Source organism: Artibeus jamaicensis, unplaced genomic scaffold (genome assembly GCF_021234435.1).
Source record: "Artibeus jamaicensis isolate MK-2021 breed Jamaican fruit bat unplaced genomic scaffold, CSHL_Jam_final scaffold_1964, whole genome shotgun sequence".
NCBI lineage: Eukaryota > Metazoa > Chordata > Mammalia > Chiroptera > Phyllostomidae > Artibeus > Artibeus jamaicensis.
This window is the reverse complement of record NW_026522030.1, coordinates 380,758-407,779: the sequence shown is the minus strand read 5'-3', so window position 1 is coordinate 407,779 and position 27,022 is coordinate 380,758. Positions and strand designations below refer to the sequence as shown.

The 27,022-nt window shown below is 56.5% G+C and overlaps 1 protein-coding gene across 5 annotated transcripts; it reads right to left on the bottom strand.

Moving 5' to 3' along the window:
- Positions 1-1,650: 1,650 nt before the first annotated feature.
- Positions 1,651-26,822, bottom strand: LHX6 (LIM homeobox 6). Of its 5 annotated transcripts, none has more exons than XM_037142182.2 (10): positions 26,642-26,822; positions 24,811-24,882; positions 24,246-24,428; positions 23,766-23,887; positions 15,032-15,252; positions 11,953-12,053; positions 11,630-11,725; positions 11,242-11,416; positions 8,075-8,178; positions 1,651-3,843 (listed from the first exon to the last, which is right to left on the bottom strand). In XM_037142182.2, exons 1-10 carry the CDS (start codon positions 26,720-26,722, stop codon positions 3,823-3,825), a joined length of 1,176 nt encoding a protein of 391 aa, XP_036998077.1. In that variant the 5' UTR covers positions 26,723-26,822; the 3' UTR covers positions 1,651-3,822. The 5 variants fall into 5 exon arrangements, with proteins under 5 accessions (XP_036998077.1, XP_053512407.1, XP_053512408.1 ...); XM_053656432.1 differs by having other exon boundaries at positions 24,246-24,422; XM_053656433.1 differs by lacking the exon at positions 26,642-26,822 and adding an exon at positions 26,522-26,605.
- Positions 26,823-27,022: the final 200 nt, after the last annotated feature.

The following is a 27,022-nucleotide window of genomic DNA, read 5'->3' as shown; positions in this document are numbered from 1 at the left end:
TTGGTCTCACAGGGCAGTAGAACGAGATGACTGAGCTCGTATTTGCAGCCGGTACCTCCAGGTAGGCCCAGCAATGGTCAACCAAGGGCTCCCTCTTGGCAGCTGCCGCATTTGAGCCCCGTACCCTGAGCCCAGAATCACTGTGGTACCAAGAGAACAAACGTACCTTTGGCATCATACACACCTAGATTTAAATCCCAGCTCAGCCAAAGGTATCATGTAACTCTGGGCAAGTCACTTCACTTCTCTGAGCCTGTTTCATCACCTGCAAAATGGGTATCATGACGCTCAAATCAATAGGGTAGCTGTGTGGACTGAACGAGGTAATACAAGGAGCTGGCACTTAGCAGGTGTTCAATATGTGTTTGCTTTAAAGAATAATTTGTTAGCTGTGCATAGAGGAAGCATCCGTCAAAATCACCCCCAGATCACATGCCAGCTGAAAGCCAGAAGAGGAAGTCGTGACATGTTCTAGGGCCACACTTGGGCCACAAGCATCCTAGATCTTTGTATAACTGTCCCCTCCTTAGAGGCTACTGGATCTTGCAGCCACCCCTCACCCAGCTGCCGACTATGCCTTGTCCCCTGGCTCACCAAAAGCTGCCCAGGGGAGTGAGCCAGGCCTGGGAGGGCTCTGCCGAGGTCTGCAGAGCCAGGAAACTGGCCTCCAACTCGGAAGCCAGAGGTGGCATGCTGCGGCGGAACAGGAGTCAGCGGGAGGCCTGGGTCCCCTCGCTGCACCACGGAGGAGTCCTGGGGTCTCCTCTCCCTTCTGAGGCAACAGTCACCTCAGTGGAATGATAGGGGTGAGTCCCACTGGGGGTTTCCAAACTGGGTTTTGAAAACAGAAGGTACATTCATTCATGTAAACACACACACACACACAACTCAAACTAAACTATTTTCAGACAACACACAGATCTAAATCGACACTTGATAAATGGAAAGTGGGTGGGGAAGGGGCAGAGATGGGGTCAGGAATGGGGGTGCAACAACTAAGAAGGAAAGGGGCCCTGCAGGGGCCATGGCCATGGAGGGTGCTGGGAAGCCTCTCCACCAGCCAGCCACGCCTCTCCCCTCTTCCTGAGCGTTGGCTTGAACAAACTGTTCTGCTGCTACAAGAGGAAGGAAGGGAGGAGGAAGGGAGGAAGGAGAGAAGAGAAAAGGAAGAAAAAGAAAAAACTGGCAGCCAGTAGAAAGGTGCTCTCTCCCACTCCCCACATTATGTGGTGGTTCTGGAGGCCAGCATGAGACCCGGACTTGGGCTGAAGTTCAAGCCTTGACCCCATTATATCAGCATATCAAATTCTCCTCCCTCTTCTTTCTGAGCTGCCCTCCCTGTCCCCCCAATACCCCCTCTTTTGCAGCTACTCCGTGAACTTCTGATAAGATCCAGCTCAAATGCTGTACCATGTCGGTGGGGTCATCCGTTCGCAGCCTTGGCCAGACGGATGGCTCCTCCGGGGCAGAGTCGGCCGGGCTCGTCTCTGAGTCCTGCAGAGCCAGCCCAGGTCCCAGTAGGCAGAAGCAGACAGAGGACAGCAGCCAGATCCCCTGCGAAGCTCTGATTAGAGAGGAAACCCACCATCACGCCTTTTCGAAGTTCTGTTTACTAACTGGGAAACAGCACCCACTCCTCCAGGAAGGGGACAGCACCCCTGACCAGAAAACAGAAAAGAAATGGAATCCCATCGCATTCTGGATTTAAGTGCCAGCACTTCTACTTGCATTAACTTTATTTATTACACAAATAAGACATTTACAAAGCACAACATGAAAGGTATGTAACAAAACAGACATTGGTTTTACAAAAAAGTGCTTACAATTTTTTTTCCGTGTGTGTGTGAGTGTATGTGTGTGTTCCCCTTTTGTGTGGTATTTAAATAAATAGTCTTGATGCCTGTACATTCCCAGGCTGCTCTAACAGGCTAGTGGAGACATGTCTGAACTGCAACATGCTACGACCACGTGATCCACGCAAGGGACAGACCCTGGGGGGAGGCTCAAGGCAGAGTGGGTACTGGGTGACCCTGGGTAGGGCTCTACTGACCACTGACTACGTGGTTGCTTTGGGGACCTCAGGAGCAAAAATCAGAGGAAAGATCAGAGTTCCCCAAGGCCAGGGATCAGGCCTGAAGCGCTCCTGTTAACTTCAGCCCCCAGCACAGGGCCAGTACATGTTATTCATGGGATGAGTTCTGAACGGAGCTGTACTGACCACATTCCAAGTAGTGCCTTCTCTTTGCCCTGGAGTCAGCTGGAACCATCTTCAGAAGGGAAAGGAAGCAGGATCCCTCCTTGAGCTGCACCCACGCCTTGCCTTTCGCCAGGTGCCAGAGCAAGAATGACACATGAGCTTTCATGTTAAGTGCCAACTTCAAGCATCTGAATTCTGAAACCTTATCCAGACTCAGTAGGAGAGAGTGCTGTGATTGATTAGCAATGTCTGCCATGGGTAAAAACGGGGACACTTGGTAAATGAGTGCCGTGAACTTGCTTTCCCCGTCCTAGAGTCTCCTTCCAAAGGCCACGTATTGGGTTAACCAGAGCACGGAGGAGGACCTGGGCTAAAACACGCTGACTAGCAGCCTCTAGTGGGAAATGCATCAGGACACCAAGTACTTGTAAAATCACAGGGTAAACTTGGGACACATGGGCGTCCCCTGAAAACATACGTCATGGTCTCATGTAGCCCAAGCCCTTTTGTTTGGGGTTGAAGAGCTGCAGCAGGACAGGGCGTGTGTGAGCACAGATGTGTCTGGCCTCTGTTCTCGGGAGTGGGGGGAGGGGGAGCCCAGAGGTGCCAGCTGGAATCTCGGGCCTGGCAAGCTCACCTAGGCAGTGGGCACCTTCTCTCCACTAGATGTGGGCCCAGAAGTAACATCCTGACTGCCATTCCCCTGGGCCCTATTCCCCAGTCCCCCATAAGAGGTCCCCCCAAAAGAGATGTAGCCTAGGCACCCCTACCAGGAGTCAACAAGTGGCCCCCAATTCTAACCTGCCCAAGCACTCGGAAATGCCATTGAGTGGTTCAAACACCGTCTCTGCCACGTGATCTGTGTACATATGTACTGCAGACCTAGGAAGGAGGGAGGTCTCCCACAGACGCCCCGAGGTTTTTATTTCCTCCCCCAGCCAAATGTGCCACATCCTTCTCCTTGAGCTCCAAACCAGTGTGGGCCTTTGTCCCTCCAGCCCCTGCCTGTCCCTCCCCCCCTGGCCTGGGAAGGCCTCCATCCTGCCCTGCTGGGCCTCTCAGGGTTGGTCAGTGTCTCTTCTCCCTCTGAATTAACTTGACATAGCCAGACAGATGGAAATGATAAATTCAGAACACAGCTTTCCTTGGGGGACATCCCACAGACACTGGAGAGTTTTCCAGACAAAAGCAACAGAGCGGATAACACTGGGGCTTGTCGGCTTCCAGAAGTTGGAGGTGGTTCCAAGGGGGGAGTGAATGAAGGCCCGTGTGGAAGGAAAGGAAGCCTATAAATGAGAAGGCCGTCGGCGTTGCACAGTTCGGTTCGTCGAAGAAGAGTCCTGTCTACGTGGAAAAGCTGGGCTGGTGTTTTCGCCCTGATTCCAAACTTCAGGGAGCTCTCCCTTCCAAGAGGAGGACTCTGCAGTGCTCCTGGCAGGTTCTGGTTCTCAGCAGGAGAGGGGACAGCCAGGCACACGGGCCCAGCTGGTGGCAGGCAGGATGGCAGATGAGGGGTGGACGCGGAGGTGGGCGGATCCCTGGCAGCGCTCGCTGGGACACTGCATTTCAGTGGTTAAGGGGCAGCTGCGGGGTGCCCATGGACAGATGCGCGAGTGCCGGAAGCGTCAGTACTGAAAAAGGATGACCTGCAGAGGGAGGGGATGAGAGGGGGCTGAGCTGCAGGCCTGCCCTGCCCGCCTCAGCAGCTCCCCAGGGGTCCTTGAAGGCACGGAGAATGTGGATGGCTCAGGGCCCAGATCTGGGTGCAAATCCTGGCTCTGGCACTTATTTGCTGTGGGACTTTGGGCAACTCACTTCACCTCTCTGAGCCTGTTTCCTCATCTGTAAAATGGGAATGACAAGACCTCCCTCTCAGAATGGGGAGGATTCAGTGAGAGCAGCAGCAAATGTCTGCTGGGCACCGCACCCTGCCCGGCGCTGCAGGAAGAGGCTGACCTGCATTATTTCAACGCAGCCCCTCAAGGGCGTCCCCCCATTAGCTCCACATTACAGGGGAGGGCTCAGAGAGGTAAAAAACAGAGAGCCCGCAGTCACACACACACAGCTAGAAGAGGTGGACCAGGGCTGCAGCCCAGGCCTGGCTCCAGAGTGAGCTCTCATTATATAACACACCACCTCTTCCTCTCCAAGGCCGCCATGCCAGCGGTCACCATGCTTACGACACCAAGCCAAGGGCCAAGCACTTCATGAGCACTTAGTCCCCACAAATGGAGAGGCAGGTGGCTTGGACAGGCCAGACATCTGAACACAGAGAGTGATCGGGGACTGTCTGCCCCTGTCCCTCTCCTCTCCTGCCTAAACCACCTGGCTGACCTCTCATGCCACTGACACACCAGCTCCCTGAAGTTCTGGTCAAGGATTACTGGCTGTCTGGTGAATGGGATGTCACAGTAAAGTGTCATGTGGAAGTCTTAAGGGGTCCCAGATATCAAGTGGGTATGGCCATATGGCCATTCCATTTTCTGATCAGAAGGCCACCGGCCCAGATCAGTTACCATGAAGAGGGGACAGAGGGAAGCAATGGGGACAGTCTCTGTAGGGGTAAGCATACCAGTAACCACCGTCTACGGCTACTTTCCGTGAACCAGGCACTGAACCGGGAACTGTGCTGGCTTCTTTACACACACTACTGTGTTTGCTTTCAGCAGCAAGCTTGGGTGGTGGGACCTATTATTATCCCCCTCTTGCAGCTGCAGGAACCGAGGCTCAGAGAAGCTAACTGTGTTCCCAGGTCTCAGAGTGAGAAGTGGCAGAGCTGGGACTCGGGTCTGCCTGACTCACCCGCACCACATGGCCTCACCCGCTCACCCAGCCTCGGGCACTGCCCTCCTCTGGCCTCCGGATGCCTGGCTTTGGGCTCTCTGGTAAGACCCTCCCCTCTGTGAGTCTCGGTCTCTGCATCTGATCGATGAGAGCTCGGCCCTGGCTTCTAAGCACCTTCTAAGCTCCAAAACTGTGGGATCAGGGCCCATGACCAGAAAGAAATGAGATTCTGCAAACTCACAGGTGTGTGTGGCCAAATGATGTGGTCGGGGAAGAGGGTGCTATTCCCCAGTGCTCAGAGCCCGTTCTCCTGGCCAGGCCGGCGCTGGGCTTAATGAGTGGGCTTAGGGGTCTACCCCAGGGGACACTGCATCTCCTTATACCTAGGCCGGCACAGGCCTGGAGTGCCTTGAGAGAGCCCATACAGGTCTGTACTGACTGACCACACATAGCTCACCAGGCCCCAGAGGTCTGTCAAGATGTGGACAGAAAAGATCCCCAGGGAGGGAAAAAGATCATGAAGGAGGGGGAGACATTTTTCTGCAGGGCTGCTGGATGTGAAGTCAGGGACGCAGCCCAGAAAGAGAGAACTCTGGCTCAGCAGCCAAACCCAGGGGCCAGAAACCTACTACAGCCAAAGCTGCCAGACCCCAGGCTGGCTCATCTCTCAGGCTGAACCAGACACAACCACAAGCTTAGCTGAACCACCAGGAGGCCAGGGCTCGTCTCCAAGCTCTGAGCCTGGCCCTAAATCCTTCCAAGGCTAACCCCCCCTCCACATAATGCCCAAGCCCCTCACCAGGTGGTCCAGGCCCTTCATTATGGGACCCCTGTCCACCTCCCTGGGCCTTGGCCATACTAATGACCTTATCCTCTTCTCCTGCTTCTCCCCTAAAACTTTCAGTCCCTCTTCCAGGTCCTCCTGTTCATCTCTCACCTCAAGTGCTCTGTCATCCCCGCCTCCTGCTCTAAACCACATACTCCCTAAGGACAGGGGTGGGGCCAGCTGGCCCCTGCAGTCCCTGTACCAGGTCTAATGGGTGGAAGGTGCCCCTGTAGGAGGGGGACAGCTCTGAGGCAGGTAGTGCTAGGATGGGGGCCAGCCCTACCCACGCCCGCCGCGTGCCCAGGGCGAGCTACTGCTCAGACTGAGCCCCAGTGTCTGCAGGTGTGAACCGGAGCCAACTGTAACTGTCTTCCCAGGGAGGCTGGGGAGCCTGCAGCCAGAGAGAGCACTGCGTAAACTGTAAAGTGCTGCATCCAAGGACGCAGTTGCCAATCTAGGCAGACTCTGGAGTCCGACAGGCTCGCTGAGTCCCTGGACAAGCGGTCACCTATCTGAGCCACGATGCGGCTGGCAGGCTTCAGACAACACTTGTCTGCTGGGAACGGCGGAGCTGCTCAGCAAACGACAGCTCTTACCGTGAGCCTGGTGGCCCGAGGGGACGTTTCTGGGACACGCTCACCCACCTCCTGGTGCTGCGGGGTGCGCCGTCAGCACTACCAGTCTCTTGTAAACCTATGTGTCCAACGAGGTTGTCTGTACCTCCGTACCACCTTCCCCCATGGTGCTCAGCAGCGAGCCCAGCACACGGTAGGTGTTCGACCAGGAGGCAGAGTAAGAGGGGCTGTCCTGGAGGTGTGGTCCTCACCTCTGCTGCCTGCCAGAATCACATGGGCTGGGTACTACACTAGCAGATCCCTAGTCCCCACCCCAGACCTCTTCATTGGCTCTGTAGCGACCGACCGAGGCTGGGGAATCTGCATCTTTACAAACTGCACAGGTGACTCTGAAAATCACACCAACACCAACCACACTCTGCTGGACTCAAGGCCCCTGGATCCTTCCAGCTTGAAGGCCCCGGCCCTCGCGCCCCCTGCCTCTCTGAGGACCGGTACAGTGATGTTTCTGACAGACCTCCAGGGACCCCCACTGCCCGAGACAAAGTCTGCACTCCCGCACCTGGCAGCCCGAGGCCCCCACCGCTCACTGCTCTTCCTCCCAGGCCTGTGTGCCAGCAGCACTGAATTGCTCAATGGTCCTCAAGAGAGCTTCCCATGCCTCCCCTCGTGAATTCTGATTCAGCCAACAGGTCTGGGCTCAGATGTTGCCTTCCTCCAGGAAGTCTTCCTTGTGTCTCTCTGGAGCTGTGCCCCCACCCTCCACTCCCCAGCTCCCTTGGCTCCCCCATCAGAGTTTGATCACAGTGTTATAACTGTTGGGGTGTGTCTCCCCCTCCAGACTGTGGCCTCCTCAAGGGCAGGGCCTCGCTTTCCTCATCTCTGTGCTCCTGGCAACTGGCTTGGGGCTCCAGGACACAGTCAGCACAGAGCAAACATCAGCTGAACAAATGAGTAAGTGAATGAATGAGTCGATGCCTAGGTTATTGTTCAGGCTCTGGGACCTTGAGCTACCTGGGCCTCAATTTCCCCCTTTCTCAAATGGGGGGTGTGTTAGAGCAGTGGCTTTCAGGCTAAGTGGGAGGTGTCTTGGAGACGAGAGGGAGGTAGGAGGGGAAACCCCCTCTGCCTTTCACCAGAGCAGCTCCACCCACTTTCATCACATGACGGGTTGGGGAGAAGATTTAAGAGGGTCTCCAGGGCTTAAGAACAAAACTTTCAATCACTAGACTGGGTGATGTCTAAGCACCCTTCTGGACGTGCAGTCCTAATGCTGAAGACAACCAGAGGCTGGGAATGCACAAAGGAGACCTTGCCAGTTGGCCAAGGTCACTTGCTGGCCTGCTAGCTCTGGGCCCCACAGACTCGGGGCATTCACTCCTAACATACAGGAATAAAAGGAGAGAGTAGAAGGAACCAGGGGGATGGCGGACGGCAGGGTGGTGTGTGATATGAGCCCTCTCTGGAACCACAGAGTTTGAGCAAAGTAAATTCAGAAATCTGAAAAAGAGGCCAGCCAAGGAGGCACATAGAACACACTGGCACCTGCTCGAGTGACTGCCTCAGGGACACAGTGGGGCCTGAGCGTGCTGGGCAGAGAGGCGTGGTGCCTGCTCGGTGACGAGGAATGCCGCTGGAACCCATGCCCACAGGGTGGCTCTGACCCACCGGACCCGACCTGGCTCCATTTACCTTCTCACCCCGGTTGGAGAGTGGCCCATCCATATCGGCTTTGAGGTGGACGGGGGGTGCGGTGTAAGGCAGCCGGCAGTGCACCTGCCCGCACTGTACCTGACCTGTGGACGAGAGGATGCCTTGGAGCCCTCACCCACCCTCCACACAGGATCCCACCTGCCCTGCGCTCAGCAGCCTGGAGCCCCGGGACCACGTTCACCTCTGCTTATTACCAGCTGATTGGCCCTGGGCAAAATTTCAAGAGGGCTGGTTGCAATGCTCTAGGAGAAAGACTTTATCACAGGTAAAGTTCTCTGTGATAATTGTCCGGCTGACTGATACGCAAACACTCATAAATGAGTATGTATTGAATACCTCCAACAGGCTAAGCTGTACCTCATCTATTAGGATCCTCCCTTGGTGTCTTGTACCTTATCTTCCAAGTATCAGCAAGGCTTCCCCTCATACCTCCTAGACGACTCTGCACTCAGGTTACCTTCTTCATGACGCTCTCCCCAACCACTCTATTTATAATCGCAACCCAACCCCAGCATCCACCCCCACACTCCTTGTCTTCACCAATTAGAATGCAAGTTCCAACTGAGGGTAGAAATTTTTGTCTGTTTTCTAGATTATAGATCTTTGTGAATCCCCAGTACCTAAAATGAGGCATGGCATCTATTGGGTACTTCTTAAATATTTTGTTAAATAAATCTTGGTACCCTATTCTAACATCTAAAACTGGGCAGGAGGGGCAGGTGGAATCTATCCTTATGTCTGTCCCAAGTCTCTCATGTTTCGGCCTCTTTACCACTACAGTAGAGAAGTCCATGGCTTCCTCTTCCTTGCACTTCACCCACTTTGGTTACGAAAAAAGAGCCCTGTACAGAGACCTGCAACTGATATGTAACTTGGGATAAGTCACTGTGCCTTTCTGAGCCACAGCTCCTTCATCTGTGGAATAAAGCGGTTGTACGAGATCAGGGATTCTTAACTGGAAGTGTTCTCGGAGTCCATGAATGGCCTGAGATGACATGGAAAGTATGTGCATGTGTGCATTTTTCTGGGGACTGGTTCCACAGCTTTTTTCGGATTGCAAGCTCTGAGGCTCCAGGAAACTCAGGATCCTGTGAATTTAGTTAACTGCAAAGCAGGCTGCCCAGGTGAGCTTCAGTCATGCAGCCAGAGGATTGACAGTGCCTGCCCTAGCCTGGGTTCCACCTCAAGGTGAACAGAAAAGGGCCCCTCAGCCCCTTCTCTGGGCATCAAAGACGTACCTAGGCTTGGTCCACAAAGTACGAGGGCAGAGTCCTCGCATGACTCTGAAGGCCGTGGCCTCACTCCCAAAGGAGTGGCTTAAATCCACTACCAACCCCACAGCAAATGCTAGCTGGTAGCCCACACTCCTGGTACCTAGAGAGCCCCTGGTGCTTGGCGCCTTTAACAGATGAACTGGATATCCTATAGGCTCTCTGCAGCCAAATAAGTAATTGTTTAAAAACAAGCGGGGGGGGGGGGGGGTGGAGAAAAAGTCCCTCCTACTGAGCAGATGGTTCAGAAATGCAACACCACAGAGACAGAGTTTCCAACGGCAGCCCAGTGCAGCACGCAGGACTCTGCACTCTCAGCTCTGCCAACCAGAACCACCACCATCGCAGCAGCTCACACTTACCTAACACTTACTAAGTCTTAAAATCCTGAAGACTTTAAGCCAACCATCTCATTTAATGTTCACCACACTGCTTTGAGATAGATATTCTTATTGTCTTCATTTTTACAGATGAGGAAACTGGTATTCCAGTTTCCTGGGGGAGCTGGTTGCTAACTCCCCCAAGTTAGGGGGAGGGAAGCAGAGGTGCTTGCCCGATGACACATAGCCAGGAAGTGGCAGGGATGGGATTTTAGACTGGATGGTCTGACACCAGAGCCCACACTCAATTACTAAAGAATACTAGCTCCCACTAACTCACTGTGGACCCTTGGTTCTCTCATTGGTATAATGGGACAATGATCTCTGATGTTTAGAAACGTGGTTAGTGTCTGGCACAATGGCAGTGGCTCAGAAATCAGCAGTGTCTCTCTGACCTCCTTTTACTAGAACTACAGAACGGAGGATTTGAGTTGGTGAGTATATTGCAGCCACTTCTATTTTTCTGGTCATGCCCAGCTTTGAGGAAGCAATCAGTAGGAACACCCTTGAAGGGAAAGAAAATGTGTGATAAGCACCTGCTCAGTAGCAGATTCATTGATGCTCATCTCCCAGAAATGCACAAGGCTACTTACTCCCTCTCTCCTTCAGGTTCCTGGGCCAAGTTCACTCCTCCATGGTCGCCCTCCATCTCCCCACAGTGCTCAGTGCCCACGGATGTGCCTGCCCTGTATTAGTTTATTGTCTCTCTGCCCGTGTCCCACTTTGGAATGTGAGCCCCAGGAACACACAGGCTCTGGTCTGTTGTGTTCTACATTGTATCCCAGTGCTTAGGACACGGAAGGCACTCCAAAAGTAACTACCGATGTGCGTGGATGTGCATTGCCCTGTGAGAGAAGCGTTATTAATGTCCCAGTTTACAGACAAGGAATCTGAGGTTCAAGGAGGTTAGGTGATTTGCCCATGGCTTCGCAGCCCTGAGTATTTCCACCATGCTGGCCTTTTTCTGCGACCCCAAATGCACCCAATGCCATCATGCTCCCTGTGGCAGGTGGTAGACCTGCCTACATTCAGTTCCGTTGACACCTATTTCCCCACTTCTTGCGTCTCACTCATTCTACCCATCATTCCAGTCTCAGCCTGCTGAGAGGTGGCATCTCCACCCTCCATCCAGCACTTTTTCTATAGGAATCATCACAATTAAAATGCATGCTCATCTATCCGGTTATTGTTCCATGTTGTCTCTCCCACCAGAATGCAAACTCCACCAGAGCAAGGACTTTACCCACCTTGTCCTCTCCCTAGTCCCTGGTGCCCTGGCAGAGTGAATGCTTGGAAAGTACTTTTTGAATGGCTGAACGGCTTACTTTTCCTGAAGCAGAACCAGGTAACATAATCCCTCTTCCCACCGCCTAGGTCTGAGTGACTGTGAAACCCACATCTTCACCCACGAGGCTCCGAAAGGCCTCCCCACACCTCTGCCGCCCACACGCGCTCCTCTCCCAGGCCAGGGGGCCTGGGTGTCGCGGTCACTTACTCTCAATGTAGCCGTGCAGGGTGACCATGCGAGCCCGCTCAGGGCTGCTGAATGGGGAGTAGTGGATGTCGTCGGATAGGGATGAAGGGAGGCGGGACGGCGGCGCCCCGGAGGGTGGCACAGGATGCTGTGGTGTGTGTTTTTTATGACGCGCCCGGCAGTTTTGAAACCACACCTGGAACGACAGCCTCAGCAGCCTCAGCCTCACGGAAAAGGATCGGACGCGCCACCGGGGGACCCCAGACGGAACTGCCTCTCGCCTCCTGAAGAAAGCGGCCACGTGCGCCCAAGACCAAGGCTCCGCTGCCCCTCTTAACGCTTGAGGGCCCACCCTCAGATCCCTAGTCACCGCCCCAGATTAGAAGGCGCCACCCTCCCCCGGCCCCACCTGGATGACCCTCCGGCTGAGGCCCGTCATGTCCGCGAGCTTCTGCAGCGTTTGCGCGTCGGGGTTGTTGTCCTGCGCGAACTGCGCCTGCATAACCTATAGAGCAAGGGGGCGAGGGGCGGGGGCGAATAGGCACTAGCGCATGGAGGTCGCCAGGACCCAGGCCCAATCAGAGGTTCCAGCCTGTAGGCCACGCCCCAAGCAGCTATAGCCCCGCCTCTTCCCCCCCCTGGGTCCGGGAGAGGCGGGGCCAGGAAGCCCTCTCAGCCCCTCCCACACCAACTCCCAGCCCACACCTGGCCACTAGCGGCCTCTCCCCGTACCTGCAACTGCTCCGCTGTGAAGGACGTCCGCGCGCGCTTGGCCGGCTTGGGCTGACTGTCCTGCTCCGAGGGCACTGCCCCCTCCAGAGTGAGGCCGTTCCCTGGGGGCGACAGAAGTGGCTGATCTCGCGTCCACACCTCTTCTAATGGCAGCCTGGAAAGGACGGGGGTGGGGGGAGCTGGTCCCTGGAAGGGTTAGGAGCGGAATTGGCTGGGGGCGGGGACCCCAGGGTCCTAGTCCCTAGAGCTCAGTCCTTGGGGAAGGGACCTTTGATTTCTGAGTGTCCGCTTAGTATCAGACGCTTCTCTTTCGGTGTGCCCTTTATGTCTCACAGCCCTGAGAATGGGCAGCATTATCCTCTCTTTAAAGCGGAGGAAACTGAGGCTCAGAAAGAAGAAAGCCCCTGCCCAGACCGTTCTCGAGTATACTGACAACTGGCTGACTCGGGGATGCGAATAGGAATTCATATACGAATAGGGAGCAGGTTACAGAACTGTGATCCTAATTTTGTAAAAACCGATGAAAGCAAAAAGGTTGGAAGGATAAATTTTTTTTTTAAAGATGGAAGTCCAAAGGTTGGAAGGTGCAAGGAGTGCGATTATGGAGATTCTACTTTCAATATTTCTCTAACTTTGGAGGTTTTTACAATCATATGTCACCTTACTTCTCTAAAGTTTAATTTTGTTAGCTATTCTCTATCCACTTATATTACTTTTACAATCATACTAATATACTTCCATTTTATTTTTAATATTTCATTTTTCTGAATACAAAGGTGATAAATACATGTTCCTTATCAAAAGCTCAGAAAATTCAGATAAGCACAAAAAACAAAATTAAAATCACTAGTGATTACACCACTGTTGAAAATGTATTGTATTTTTAGCCTTGGCTGGTGTGGCTCAGTGGATTGAGCACAGGCTGGAACCAAAAGGTCACCGGTTCGATTCCCAGTCTGGGCACATGCCTGGGTTGTGGGCCAGGTTCCCAGTGGGGTCCACTTGAGAGGCAACCACACACAGAAGTTTCTCTCCCTCTCTTTCTCTCCCTTCCCCTCTCTCCAAATAACTAAATAAAATCTTTAAACAAAAACAACCCCCAAAGTTTATTGTATTTTAAAATTAGAAAAAATACTACATTGAGGAAAGCACACAAAAAAAACATTCCAACATATATACATAGGAAAAAAAATCTGGGAACACATACACTAAAATATAAGCAGTTGTGGCATTTGGAGTGATTTTTATTTTCTTTTTGCTTACCCATCTTTTCTAAGTTTTCTACAGTGGATATGTGTCTGTGTTTAAGTTTAAAAAGTAAAACAGAATCCCAAAGTGAGGGCTGGTCAGTAAAGAAGGTCCCAGGTCCCAAGCCTTCAAGCTCTCCAGCACCGTGGGAGTCCGGGGCAGGGCCTGGCTGGGACAGCAGGAGTGTGTAACTGGCAAGGCTGTGACCAGAAGTGGTCCTGGATGGTCCAGGTGTGGGAGGAGCCTGGGGTCATGGATGGGCCATGGTGTGGGGAAACCTGACTCCCTGGACTCCATGTCGGCTCCGCGGCTAACCCGTCCACCACTGCAGGTGGACACAGCACCCCGGCCTCACTTGCTCCCTTCCTGGGCCCACTTAGTCCCCATCCTGGCAGGAGAAAGTGATGACTGTGGTCTGGAACACCCCCAATAGTCTCCAAGCTGGAAACTGAGGCAGGGTGATCCATATCCCTCCCCAGAGGCATCGTGGATGGGACAGACATTTTTGTGGTATTAATGTCTTCTAGGACAGCGGTCCCCAACATTTTTGGCAGCAGGGACCAATTTCGTGGAAGACAATTTTCCACGGACTAGGGTGGGGGTGGTGTTGGTTTCAGGATAATTCAAGCGAATTACATTCAAGCTCACCTCCTGCTGTGCGGCCAGGTTCCTAACAGGCCCGGACCTGTATCGGTCCACAGCCCAGAGGTTGGGGACACTTGTCCTAGGAGAACAGGCAGGACAAGGATTGCTGTGCCTGTTATTTCAATAGAGAAATGAAACTCATAGAGGGAGCCACATCCCAACAGCCTTCCCTGCTCGGTGAGGTCTGATGAAAGGGCCTTGGAGCTTGGCAATGGGCTGGTGTGGTATGGTCGTTAAGAACCTGGGTTTTGGAGTCAGGCAGATGTGCTGGTTAGGTAACCTTTGGCAAGTCACATGCTACAGATAACCTCTGCCTGTTTCCTCACCTGTAAAATGGGGGACACACCAGCTACTTCTTGGGGCTGTCGTAAGGATTACATAGAATAATCACGGCACAGAGAAGTGAGCAGCTTCCACAGACCCAGACAGGGGAGGTGTGGAAAGGGTCTCTGCCTCTGCCCACAGCCCAGCTCCTGCTCCCCCTTTCTGGCTCCCAATCCACCTGTAACTCAGTCACCACAATCCCTGGAAGACCTGGGCCCTGTCCCTGCACCCATGTGTCTTGGGGAGTCACAGTGTCAGAACTCTAAGAGATTTAGGGATCTCTCTAGTCCACCATCCATCTTACAGATGGAGAGACTGAAGCCCAGAGAGAAAGGAAACTTCACACGTCGGAATTGCATGCCAGAAGCAAAACTGGAGCTCTTGTCTCCATGCTCAAAGACCTTTCTCCTTACAGTCCACAACGAAGGCCCCACCCCTCTGGCTCAGAGCTACTGGCTTGGGTGGAGAGAACAGGGCTGGTCATTTCTCTTAACAGCTATAGGGAATGAGCACTGAGGCCAACCAATGCAGTCCAAAGGTGGTAGGCTGACACGTTATGAGAACCACCTCTAGCATTCAATGGCTGCCTCCTGGCTGTACAACACATCGGCTCATCTCTCTTTGAGAAGGCATCCTATCTAAGCCCCATTTTACAGATGAGAAAATACAGTTGCAGGGACCGGCAGTGACTTCCGACTCCCAAGCAAATGGTGGAGCCAGAAGTCTGGGCTCCGTGTGCAGCCTCCAAGTCCCAAAGTGAACCCCAGTCTCTACAGGAGTGTGGGCAGTACCTGGGGTGCTAGGGTGGGGGAAGGCTGAGGGCAGAGATGTGGCCAGGTGCTGGGCGGGGAGGGTTGGGTACCGTTCTCTGCAGCCCTCTTGAGATTCTCGATCATGGTGTCGTAGTGGATTCGGCACAGCACCTTCTCCTCAACCAGGCCAAATTCCTCGCCCGTGGACAGCTGGCGCTTGCAGGAGAAGCAGGCGAAGCAGGCCAGATGGTAGGCGTTGCCGCGAGCCCGCCGCACCCAGTCGCTGGCGTAGATCTGTCGGCCACACCGTGCGCACTTGGTCCCAAATCGGCTGTGGGACACCGGGGCAGGGAAGGGGATGGCTCAAGACAGGCCCCCTCCCTCCCTCCCTCCACATCCCAGTAGCCTGCCTGTACCCAGGCATCTGGCCTCAGGGCTGTACTTGCTGAGGAATTTCCCTAGCCTGGATCCAGCACCCCCCACTCCCAGAGAGGGGTCACCTAGAACGTGAGCTGGTGGGTGGGTTTTATTTTCTTCTTGGTGCTTTTCTGAGTTTTCCACATTTTCTACAGTGATCATTTGCATTTGTATATAACATTAACCTGTTTGCTAAAATATAAGTGTTAGGGAAGTATAATAATAGTAATAATAAAAGGCAAATCTTGGAGCATTCCCCATTTGCCCAGCAAGATTCTATGCATTTTAGATTGAGGATCTCTGGTGACCTTTCTTTTTCAGATGAGGAAACAGGGAGTTAAGTCCCTTGCACAAGGTCACGCAGCCTGCAAGGAAAGGAGCCCGAGATGAATAACCTGCACCCCAGCGACAGAGAAGCTCAGTGTTTCTCAGAAGCCGACACAGATATGCATTACTGGCTTGACGACTCTGAGCAAACTGTCTAACCCCCTGAGTCCTCCTTTCCTTGCCCTGAGCCAAACTGGACAACAGCGATGACACTGCTGTTTGTTCAGTGCTTTGCAGTCTATTAAGTAACCAGCTAGTCCCGGACTGAAGCCCTGTGACATTCTAACAGTAAATGTTAAAAAGACCAAAAAGCCCAGACCAAGTGTCCTCTTCCCCCTTAAGGCTTCCTTGATTCTGCCTCTTTCCCTCCTCCCGCCCCCTTTACAGTGCGGCTCGTTGGGGTGCAGCCACCTCCTCCACCAAACGGGGAGTTCTCACAGAGCAGCAGAGTCTGGTTCGCCCGGTCTGAGAAGTCACCCCGAGGCCTGACCCTTGAGCACCAGGGAAGGTTTGTTCTTTAAGTGGATGTGAGCCTGTCTGAACCCTTGGAGCCTCAGAGTCCTCTGGTGCGTGCTCCATTCCAGGGACCGGTGCCACCCCTCCAGCGGCTCCCAAATCGTACACTCCTCCCCCGCCCAACCCCACATCAAACCAATCGTGAAGCACTGGCTGTTCCTTTCCTAAGTTTCTCCGGGACCCATTGCCTCCTCTCCATTGTCACTGCCACCTCCTGGGCCAGGCTCCCATCATGCACCCCTCTCTGCAAGTCTTAGCCCTGGTCTCCCCTGTTCCCAGGGCCAATCCATCCTCCACAGAGGGGCAACAGCCAAGTTCCCAGCATGCATACTGAATCCTGTCCTGTCCTGCCTAAAATCTTTTGGTGGCTGTACTCTACCCTTGGGATCTGGTCCAAGACCTTCGAAGTTTACAAAGCCCAACAGACCACATTCTCTCAGGCTCATCTTCTCCTCCTTAACCTTCCTCAGGATCCTCCACACCCCAAACCCAAGTCTGAGTCCCAGGCAGCCACAGTGGAAGGTCATTGCCAGCTCTTCCAGGCTCCCCTAAAGCATTTTCCCACCCTGGGCTTTTGCCTGGGCTGTGGCCTCTTCCCACGCGCTCACCCTCCGAGAATAGGCCACAGCCCCCAGCACCACTCTCTTTGCACTGACCACACCGAGTTGTCAATGTCTGGTTCCCTGGGTCTCCCTTCCACCCCTGGCATTCCTGGGAGAGGACCAAGAAGATTTGCCTCTGTGTCCCCAGGGCCAGGGCACTCCCACCTGGAGGAGAATTCGGAAACGCCGTGAGGGTGCCAGGAAACCAGCCCAGAAAATGCACTCCGGTTACAACACCATCTACCTTGGCAAATGCAAACAACTGTCAGTTGAATAAAAGGGTCTCGGGTTGAACTGAATGTGGGAGCAGAGAGGCCTCGGCCAGCCGGAGGCCCTCGGTGTAACCCCGACGCTACTGCCTCCGACCAGAAACTGTTAGCTCAGGCGCTGCTGCACCTCTTTGCCAGCCGAATCCTAAACACGGGCGGTTCCCTACCTCAAAACTTGGCTTCCCCAAAGGGAGAGCACAGCACAGTCCATGATTTCTGTTCACAACCCCTCAGTGGAGAGGAAAAGAACTCGCTTTGCCGGTCCCATCTACCCCCGTCGTGGGGTCGGTCTGGTGGTGACCGGATTGGGAGCCCTTTCTGGCCTCCCAGAGGAGGGGGCAGCCAGCCAGTGGAGAGCGCTTGCTGAGGTCCGGGGTCCTGTGGTGCAAAGCCTTCACTGCAACCTCAGCTTCGCCCCAAGCGTGGGAGGTGGGGCTCTGGCACCCACTTTGCACACGTGGAATCGGAGGTTCAGGGCAGGCCAGTGACTACTAGCTCCAGACCATAAAGAGAATGGAGCGGGGGTTGAAGTCAGTTTGGAGATGCAAAAAGGACCTCAGATCTGCGGAAGCAACCAGACTGGAGATGTGAAGATATGGATCCCGGGTGGTGAGCAAGAAATGGGCCTGGAGTGACGCCCGACATGCTTCCACTCCAGGTCCTGGAAACTCCAACGCGTAGAGCCTGGGGGTGAGCGAGTTCAGGAAGGCAGGGAGCGCGTTCCCAGTGAGTGGGAAGAGCCAGGGAAGGGGAGGTCCTGCCTTTACCGGCCAGGCAAGAGCGACTTCGATTTCACTCTGTGGTCTCCGTGTACCGCGGCCAGTGCGCAGCGCCATAGTGGCATCCCGGGTCTTTGAGTCTGGTTGTGCGGGATTCCTAATCCTCCGCCAGGGACGCATCCAAGACACGCGCGCATCCCTGACTTCCCCGCTCCACGAGTCGGCGACGCCCGCGCGTTCTGCGCCTACGCCGGCCGCTCACAATGCCCCCCTCCCCTTGACCCCAGGTGGGCGCCACGAGTGACTTCTCGGCAACTTTCTCAACACCCCTCATGTCACCCGAAATTCCAGGAGCTACCCCCAGTCCTAGGATCTCCGCGCGCTCGCTCTGGCTGGCTGAGTCAACGAAATCATCCTGGTGCTGGATCCCCGGATGGAAGTGGGGTGGGGTCATTATGCAGTTTTTGGATGCGGTGCGGGCCGTTCTGGGAGCGGGTCGTTCTTGGAGCGGGTCCTCCACTCAGGGCAGGGATCAGTGGCACAAACCAGGGAAAGGAGTTGGCTTACGGGTCGAGGCTCTGACAAACCGACAAACTCCTCTCCAGGCGGGCTGCAAGGCCCGAGCCGCCAGATCCGGAAGCAGCGAAATTGGCAGCAGAGAAAACGAAACTCCAGGAAAGGGGTGTTCGGGAGCCGTGGGGCGAGCGCCAGAGGGATTAGGGGGCGCGGCTACAGCCCCAGCCTCGCGCGCGCCCCTCCCTGGGTCCCGGCCCACGCCTCAAGGCAAACGCGCTTTGGGAATGGAGAGGTGCGCGACAGACGCTGCCTATCATCGCAACTGCTGAGAGGGGTTAGGGTGGGCAACAGGCAGCTCCTTGCGCTCTCCACCAGTAGGGAGCAGTGATAGTTGGGTGGTCGTGGTTGTGCAGAGGGAGTTGTGAGCCCTTGACCAAGTCAGGCTCACTCCCCGGGCCTACTACCCCTGCACACCCAGCGGCCCTCAGTAATTATTTGTTGCCTGAATGAGCCTCAACGAAAGAGTCCAGCGGAGTGTCACCACGATCCATTTTCTCATCATTAAGCTGCCCCTCTTCTGAACGAGGACACCGCAGCTCAGAGTGGGAAGGCCAATGTTAATTATGAAGCTAATGAGCTAGGGTGCAGAAACTCAAACCAGAGTTCATTCATTTTGTGTTCAAGATGCTCCCTCGATGGCCTTGGATTCCATGAGACAAACAAGGGGGATGGTAGGTGGAGCCCTGCCTATCCCCTCTGTTCCTTCTCTTCTAGGCAAACTCTTAGGAGGAGAAGCCACACAAAAAAACAGAACCAGCAATTAAGAGGTTAAAACGCCCTGAGCCTCAGAGATCCTGGCCCAAAGCCCCTCCCCCAAACTCCTTTCTCTGCTCCCCCAACCTCTGTCCCCCAATAGCTGTCTGCTGCTGGTCCACTCTCTGCGGTGGTGGGGGTGGCTTCCCAGCTCCTAGCCTGGCTGGGAAGCCTCGCTGGGAAGGAGAGGTGGGGTTCCCCCATTGCAGCTTGAGTTCTGGGCAGAAGACAGGAGAAGGCTGGGGTGCTCGCCCTAAGGCACCTGGGCCAGGGGACAGGAACTTCAGAGGGAAGCCCCAGTGGCCCAGCCCAGGGCTCTCTCTGAAGTTTACCCCACAAAGTCCAGGAGCCCCCCTTAACCCTTCACTCCCCACTCCTGTGGTCTGGAGGCAAGAGGCCCAGGGACCATGGTGACCTGATCCTGGCAAAATTGATCCATTCAGGGTCCCTACAGGAGGCTGCTGGGGCCCCAGTGCTCCCAGAGCCCACCTGGGGAGTCTCACAGCGGAGTACTCAGTGGGTGCTCCCTGAGTGAAGCCAATCGAACTGGGCAAGGAATCTTAGGGCCAGCAAAGGGGGGTCTTTATCACTCTACCAACCCCACCTCTGGGAGAGGAGCTGCTGAGATACCCCCCCTAGAGAAAGGAGTGTGTTGAATGTTTAGACACGGTGGTGACGTCAGGCAGCCCTGGGTCTTATCCAGGGTCTGCCACTTACTACCTGTGTGACCTCGCCTCTGAGGGCCCAGTTTCCCCTCCTACGAGGTGGGGACAATGAGAGTATCATGAGGACTCAGTGGGATAATGCATGCAAAGAGTTAACACAGTTCCTGACTTAGAGATGAGCTCCCTACTGGGGTCACCAGTGTGCGTCCTCACCCCAACCCAGCCCCTTTCCCACTCCCTCACTGAGTGACCCTGGACTCTTCACCTGCCACTCTCTCAGGACATCCATTTCCCCAATCACACAAGGGCACGATGCTTCAGGAGTCCAGGGGACTCAGGAGAGCGTGGTAGGTCTGTCCACTACCATGTCCAGGCAGCAGCTGCAGGTCGGTGGGAGGAAGCTGTCTTGGATTGTGGTTGATACGAATGCCCCTGAGGGGAACACTGTTTATTTCCTCCGGACTTTACTTTTTTCAAAGAAAATGGAAAGAAAAAATGGTCTTCACAAAAAGAAAAGAAATGAAACGCAAGATCATTATTTCCCTGGTGGCAACTTTTTCCTGCTAGGAGTGAGGGGAGTTGAGCTGTTGGGGTCCCGTTTGGAGGGAGAGTTGGAGGCACCGAGGCAGAGAGGTTCAGCCACCCGTTGCCGGAGGCAAACAGCCAAGGGGAACCCCAACCCTCCCGACAGTGCAGAGGAGCCAGGAGCAGCACTGCACCTCCCTGCTCTCCCTCCCTACTCCGCAGCGTCGCCTGGTGACTTTGGAGCGCCTTTCTAACTTCTGACTTCTGGCTCTGCCCAAGGAGACCGAAGGACCGTCTACAAGGAAGGGTGAGATGGGGGACGGACCCCAGAAGAAACCCTTCAGTGGCCGGTAAGACCCCAGTGCTCTCTCCCTCCATCCTGATGAAGACCTTGACTTGTCAGGGGCAGAGGGCTCCAGGCCTTATCCCAGCAGACCCTTGACCCAGGGCTTCAGGGAACAGAGCTAGAGAATCTCAGAACAGGGTCCCTCCCTGAGCCCCAGCTCTTGCTTGAGGGGAGCACTCTACCTCCCACGCCATCGCTCACGCTTTCTCCAGGAAGACCTGCCTTGCAACCGCCCGCAGAGCAGGGAGAGCCGCTGCCTGGCCCTCTGCCGGTTTTCCTTTCCCTTTTTTGTAGGTTTCATTGTTTTTGTTACAGGTGGGGCTGCCAGTGATGGGTCGTGCCTGCGGGAAGCCCTGGGCAGGGAGAAAGGATCAAAAGAGCCACAATGCTTCCCTCCTCCCAGTGAACGTGAGCCTCTATTCCCTCCATTTTCTTAACCAAAACCTGTTTTGGTTTTGCTTTTGGGCCTCTTGTCACTGCAAAAGGACGAGCACTCAGAACCTGCAGCCCAGAAGTGGCACAGCCCCGCCCCTCCAGGTGAGCCCTGTTCCTCAGACTGCCTGAGAAAGTGACATCAGGGGACTGTAGCAGCATCTCCCCCGCCCCCCACGGTGACAATGGGGTAATCAAGGCACCCACAGCACCTGCCACTTAGGAAGCTCAGAGAGACCGCCCGGAAGCAGGCCGCTGAGGGCCGAGAGGTGCAGCGATTTGCCCAAGGTCACACAGCGATGCCGCGTTGTCCCGAAGGAGCACCGCCTCTGCCTCTCCCCAACCAGCTGCACATTCTGTCCTCTCCACCCCACCGCAGTGGGCAGGGACACCCCAGAGCCAGTGGGGGCTCTGAATGGTGGGGTCCGGATCTGGTCGTGACTCATCCCTGAAGGTCTAGTAGGCACAGCATTTGAGGAGGCTCGGTCCAGCCTGGGCATAAGTCGGGGCTGGAGAAGCAGCAAGGAAATGTGGGCAGATGACTGGCAGGCAGGGCTGGGGTCACCAAGACAGCCAGGGTTGGGGTCCAGCCGAGCCTTCCTCTACAGGAGCAGGCTGAGATAGCCTCCTGCTAGGTTTCTGGAGCTGCACCCCATCCTTGGCTGGCTGCTGAAGCCAAGGAGCCCCCCAAACTGCACCTGGCTTTTTTTTTTTTTTTTTTTAAACAACTGCAGTCCAGCCTAGAGCGAGGAGATGGCCAGACACGGACTCTAACCTCCATTTCCTGCCTTGGCCGGCCAACGGTCAGATGGAGCGGTGCAGGGAGATATCACACTCTGGCTACGCACCACACAAGGATCACCCTGCCTGGACACTCACATCACAGCAGTCCACACCCACGTGTCCACACTCACACCACACCCTTGAGCCCTGCGAGCCTGGGTGAAGGCCTTAAGCAGAAAGGCCCCCTCAGAGGCAGAGGGGCAGGGTGAGGAACGACAGGATTTCCGAATCTCACCCTTGCACCTCCAGATCCCTGCCCAGATGTAATCTCGTCCTGACCTCCACGTGCACTGGAATTCACACACAGACACAGACTCTCACACGTGAACTAAAAGTGCTTGTCACAAAGGAACGCAATGCTGTCCACACTTCCCCAACTCGTCTTAGAGACGCGTTCCCTCAGTGCCGCTGTAGAGTTCCAAACAAAACGCACACACACTTTCCTTGCATGCTGAGCGCTAGGCCACCTCGTAAGCGACTCCCCGCACCCGCACACCCCGGCTGTACACACTGCCACACCGACATTCAGAAGAAGAGTCCAGTTCTTGGGCCATGCTTTCCCTGGTTTCTGGGAGTATCCCAGTTCAGAATGTGCCGGCATCCCCCTAGACTCAAGGTCCTCTCTTTCCAAGTCCCGGAAGACACGGTGGGGCGGGGGAGGGGCGGGGAGCTGGCGGTGCCTTCCTCCACATTCCCGGATTCCCGAGAAGCCTGAAGCCTTGCACGCTCTCCCTAGGCAAGGGTAGGTCGGACGCCGGTGGAGGCGGCGGTGGGGTTTACAGGGGAGTCGCTTTCTCTGTTTCCTAAGAAGGTCCCGGGGAAGAGGCAGTCTCTTCCAGGAACCGGCCCCCTGTCTCTCTTAGGACTCCGCAGACCCGGTGGCAGGGCCTTCGGCCTGGGTCGGGCTTCCCGCGGGTGTCAGGCGCACGCCCGCTGCGCGCGGGACTCAGCAGTGACCTGGCCCCAGGACCGGGTCAGACCGGATCCCCCGGGTTAGGAGATGCGTGCTAGCTGCGCTGCGCGCGGGCAGCCGAGACGCGGCGGCTCTGCGGCAGGACAAACCCCTGCCGCCGTTCGGAGGAGCCCCGGGGACACGGTCCTGCCCCAAGGAGAGCGCAGCGCGGCGTGTGCCTTCTCAGCGCCGGGCTGCAGCACTCGACTCCCCCCTTCCTGCGCGGCCGCCCAAAGTCAGCCCAGACCAGTGAGAGGCCGAAACCACGACGGAGCTAGGGCGGGAACAGACGCCTGGGACCCAGCCAGGGCCCCAGACTCGACAGGAAGAAGTAGGTCGACGTGGGGTGTAAGTTGAAGCGGAGCGGGAGACCAAGGTTGGGACTTAGGAAGAGGTGCCTGAATATGGGATCGGATTTGAGATCGATGAGAATCTAGCGCCTGGGGCCGGCCTGCCCCAAACCCAGAGCGGAGCCGGCTGGGGTCAGAGCCCGGGCAGGTCTGGAGCACAGCTCAGGAGCCAGCCCGGGAGAGACGCTGCAGCGGCTGGAGTTGGGAGTCGGGTTGGGACCCAGAGCTGGAGCTGGAGAGGCAGCCAGACTAAGGCTGCAATCCGAGGGGTCGGGGGCGTCAGAGCTCAGCTGAGGCGCTGGAGGTCGGAACTGGAGCCTGAGACTCAGGCAAGACCCGAGACGGAGCCAGACACACCGCAAAAACAGATGGGTCTCAGGAACAGGAGGAGGATCTCGGGCCAGGCCTAGTGCTGGCACCGGTGCGCAGCCTGGAGCTGCCGATTCGTGGCGCTGAGAACCCGCGGGGCCAGGCCCCCGCGGCGCTCGAGGAGTGCACTCGGGACTCGGGGCTCTGGAGCCGGGAGACAGACACCACGCTCCGCGAAGGAGGGTTCCACGCGCAGCGGAGCCTGCCTGTGGCGACACTGCCGGCCCGGCGGCGGCGGCCTACCTGAAGTAGTCCATCTTGCAGAAGATTTCCTTGTTCTTGATGTAGCAGCTGTTCTGCTGCCTCAGCGACGTGCGACACACCGAGCACTCGAGGCACCGCACGTGCCAGATGAGGTTGTTGACCTGGGGAGGGGGCAGAGTGGGGGCGCTCAGCGAGGGCCTCTTTTCACGCCAGGCCCCGGCCTCCCTGGCCCCATTTGCAGACAGAGAGACGCTGGCGCTCCGACAGCGCGTGCGACTTTCCCCACTTTTCTTCTGTAACACCGAGGCTCAGGGAGGCAGGAATGAACTCTTCCCATTTTGCAGATGGGACCGGGGAGGGGGGCGGGGGGGCGGCACAGAGACGTGCTGCAGTTAGCCCAAAGCCTGGCATCCAGGAATCGGAATTAAACGGACGTAGTGACAGCGTTTCTTCCCTCTATCATTCCGGGCTGCAACCCACACCCGACAGCACACAAGCAGCGCCCGGCCCCCGTTTCACCTTGAGCAGATACCGGTCCAGGATCTCGAGGCCGCAGCTGGAGCAGATGTTCTTGCCGGCAGACGGCACGGAAGAGGCAGCAGAGGGCGGTGAGCAGACAGAGGGCGTGCTGGGTGTACAGGGGGAGGCCCGACCCTCGTCCTTGTCCAGAGCGCCTGCCAGGGCCTCGGCGTCCGCCTGAGCCTTGCAGGGCGGGAGAGGGGGAGAGCCGAGCACTGAGTCGGGAGCTGAGGCCAGGGCCCAGCGTCGTAGCTGCCTCCAAGACAAATCTGGAGCCCCACCGTAACAAGTGACAACGAAATCCCCCCAAGACGCTGCGCCATGTGCTAAAGGACCGGAATGGAAGGGCCTATTGGAGAGGAAGGGATGGTCCCAACTAATAAGACGTGCGTCCTGGGTGTTGGGAGCGGTCAAAGCCCATATTCTCCGCCGGAAAACCCTGGCTTAGAGAGGGGCGGCGCCCTCCGGGAGTCCCCCAGCACATGGGCAGCGGTTCAGGGCCGGAAAGCCGGGCCAGGTCCCTAGGGCCGGACCGCGGACCTAAGGCAGGGCCGAACGAACTCACCATGGCCGGCGGAGCGGTCCCTTCAAGGCAGCGGGTGGTCGCTTTGCAGCCGGACCCTGGCTGGGCCATCACCTGGGGGAGGGGGGAGGGAACGCAGGCGCTGGCGGCTGCAGAGCTGGCTCCGCTCAGCTTAAGCCCAGCGCCTCCCCGCGCCTGTTATATAAACCGGCGCGGAACAATGAGTCCTAACTTTGTAGTGGGCATTTAAAGCCCTTCCCCACAAAAGCGGTGTCTCTCTAATGAAGCAATTTGAATTTGGATTGGATTTTTTCCCTCTCTCTCCCCCTCTCCCTGCACTTAACCCGTGGCTCTTGAAGTAATCGCTTAGTTCCCTTGCAATACAAGCCTCTGAGGGGGAAAAAAAACACGCGCACACACACAAACTACCTGCAATTAGAAATTGTCGTGAATGCCCAAGATAAGAGGTAGCCAGAGTGTCAATTCCAACTGTCAATCAGTGAGATCCATCAGGCCGCCCAAAGAATTGCAAATTTGATTTTTTAATGGTAGTAATTAAAAATCGAATTTTTTCTCCCTCCACCTACCCCCCTTCCTTGCTCCCTTCTCCTCCTCTCGACACAAAATGCAAAAAGGAGAAAAGAGAAAGAAAAGAAAAAGGAGATGGGGGCGGGTGTTGGAGGAAAATAAAAAAGCGGAGCGCGGGAGCATCAGCCCACCCGCCCCGCGCGCGCGGCTAAATTGACTCGGCGGTATTTACACGGATTCAGGCGCCTTTCGAGGGCCACTCGGAGGGAGACCCGGAGCAAAATGGGGTCGAGACCGGGGGTGAAACGGGACCAAAAAGATTATACGGAGGGGTACGAGAGGCAGAAAAGACACCCTCCAGCCCCTCGGTGCGCCCCGGACGGCCCCGCGTCGGGATCCTCCGCGTTGCGCCCGCACAGCCCCCGGCGTATCCGCGCTATCAGCGCCTATTCAGACGGACAATGCCCGCCTCGCCTCCTCTTGATTCTCCTGTGTCTTTGCTAAATCGCTTTTTGAGAAATTCCTCCAACATTTGCATAATGTGTTCCCGCTTTCCGCGGCCCCCTCCCCCCCGCGCTCGCGCGCGCTCGCACACTCACGCTCGCACGCTCGCAGGCGCACCCCCGCAGCCCCTCCGACAGCGGCCGCCCGGGCCGGGGTCGCTCCGCCGCGCGCCGCCTCGCTCACCTGGTCGGCGGCGGGGCCGCCCTCCGGCAACGCCGGGGCGGCGTTCTCATGCTTCCAGTACATGGGCCGGGGTGCGGCGGGCCCGGCGGGCGCGCAGCGCAGAGAGCCTCGCCGAGGGGGCCCACGGCCGGCGCCGCAGCAGCAGAGGCTGAAGCGGGAGCAGGAGGAGAGCGGAGGCGCCCGCTCCGGGCTGGGCCCCAGCCCCCGCCCCCGGCCCGCGCACAGCCCCGGCCTCCTCGGCTGCCGCTGCCGCTGCCTCCGAAGAAGGTCCGGACAAACTTGGAGAGGCCCCCGCCCCCTCCTCCTCCCCCTCCTCGTAGTCCTCCTCCTCCCCCTCCTCCCCCTCCAGCTGCAGCGTCGGCCGCCCTGCCTCTGGAGCCCGGCTCGGTTCAAGATGAGTCATGCGTGACCAATCCTCTCCCCGCCAAGGGAGAGCGAGACACACACAGCGAAGCAGCGACCCAGAGACACACACACACAGTCATGTAGACACACAGAAACTCAGAGCTGCTGACGGAGAACGAACGCGCGGACGTACAAAGGCACCGACAGGCAGGCACACGGCCACACAGCTCTCCCGTCGCCCTGCGCCGAGGGCGCGCACAGCGCTCCTGCTCAGCTCCACTCCCAAGTCCAAGGGGCACCCGTGGTCACACACCATCAGCCGAGATGGACTCCACACGAAGTCGCACATGCTGCCCTGCGGATGCAGCCCCACGCCTGGCGCGTCTGTGCACATGCTCAGGCAGATGACTGCCCCTCACATCGGTTTCGGGAGCGCAGCCATCCGCGGACCCTCGCACACCTGCGCAGATGCTGCTGCTCCGCACCAGGCAGAGAGCGCCCCAGCTCCTACCCACTGAATGGGACTGGGCTCGGCGGAGGAAGGCGGTTCTCGGGGGTGGGGGAGGTGTTCCCCTGAGTTCTCCTGGGAGGGATTGTCTGGGACATCTCCCTTCCCTTCAGGATGTGCTGAGCCATCCGGTCGAAGGCCCCTCTCACCTTCGCTGTGGTTCTGCCGATAGAGAGAAAGGGAGGC

Excerpts from the sequence above, each read along its gene's own strand:
- LHX6 (XM_037142182.2), bottom strand. The coding sequence starts at position 26,722 with ATGTGCACAGACGCGCCAGGCGTGGGGCTGCATCCGCAGGGCAGCATG. Across the intron at positions 23,888-24,245 it reads TGGACCGGTATCTGCTCAAG|GTCAACAACCTCATCTGGCA; the intron begins GTGAAACGGGGG and ends CCCCCTCCCCAG. Across the intron at positions 12,054-15,031 it reads CAAGAGGGCTGCAGAGAACG|GGAACGGCCTCACTCTGGAG; the intron begins GTACCCAACCCT and ends TGTCGCCCCCAG.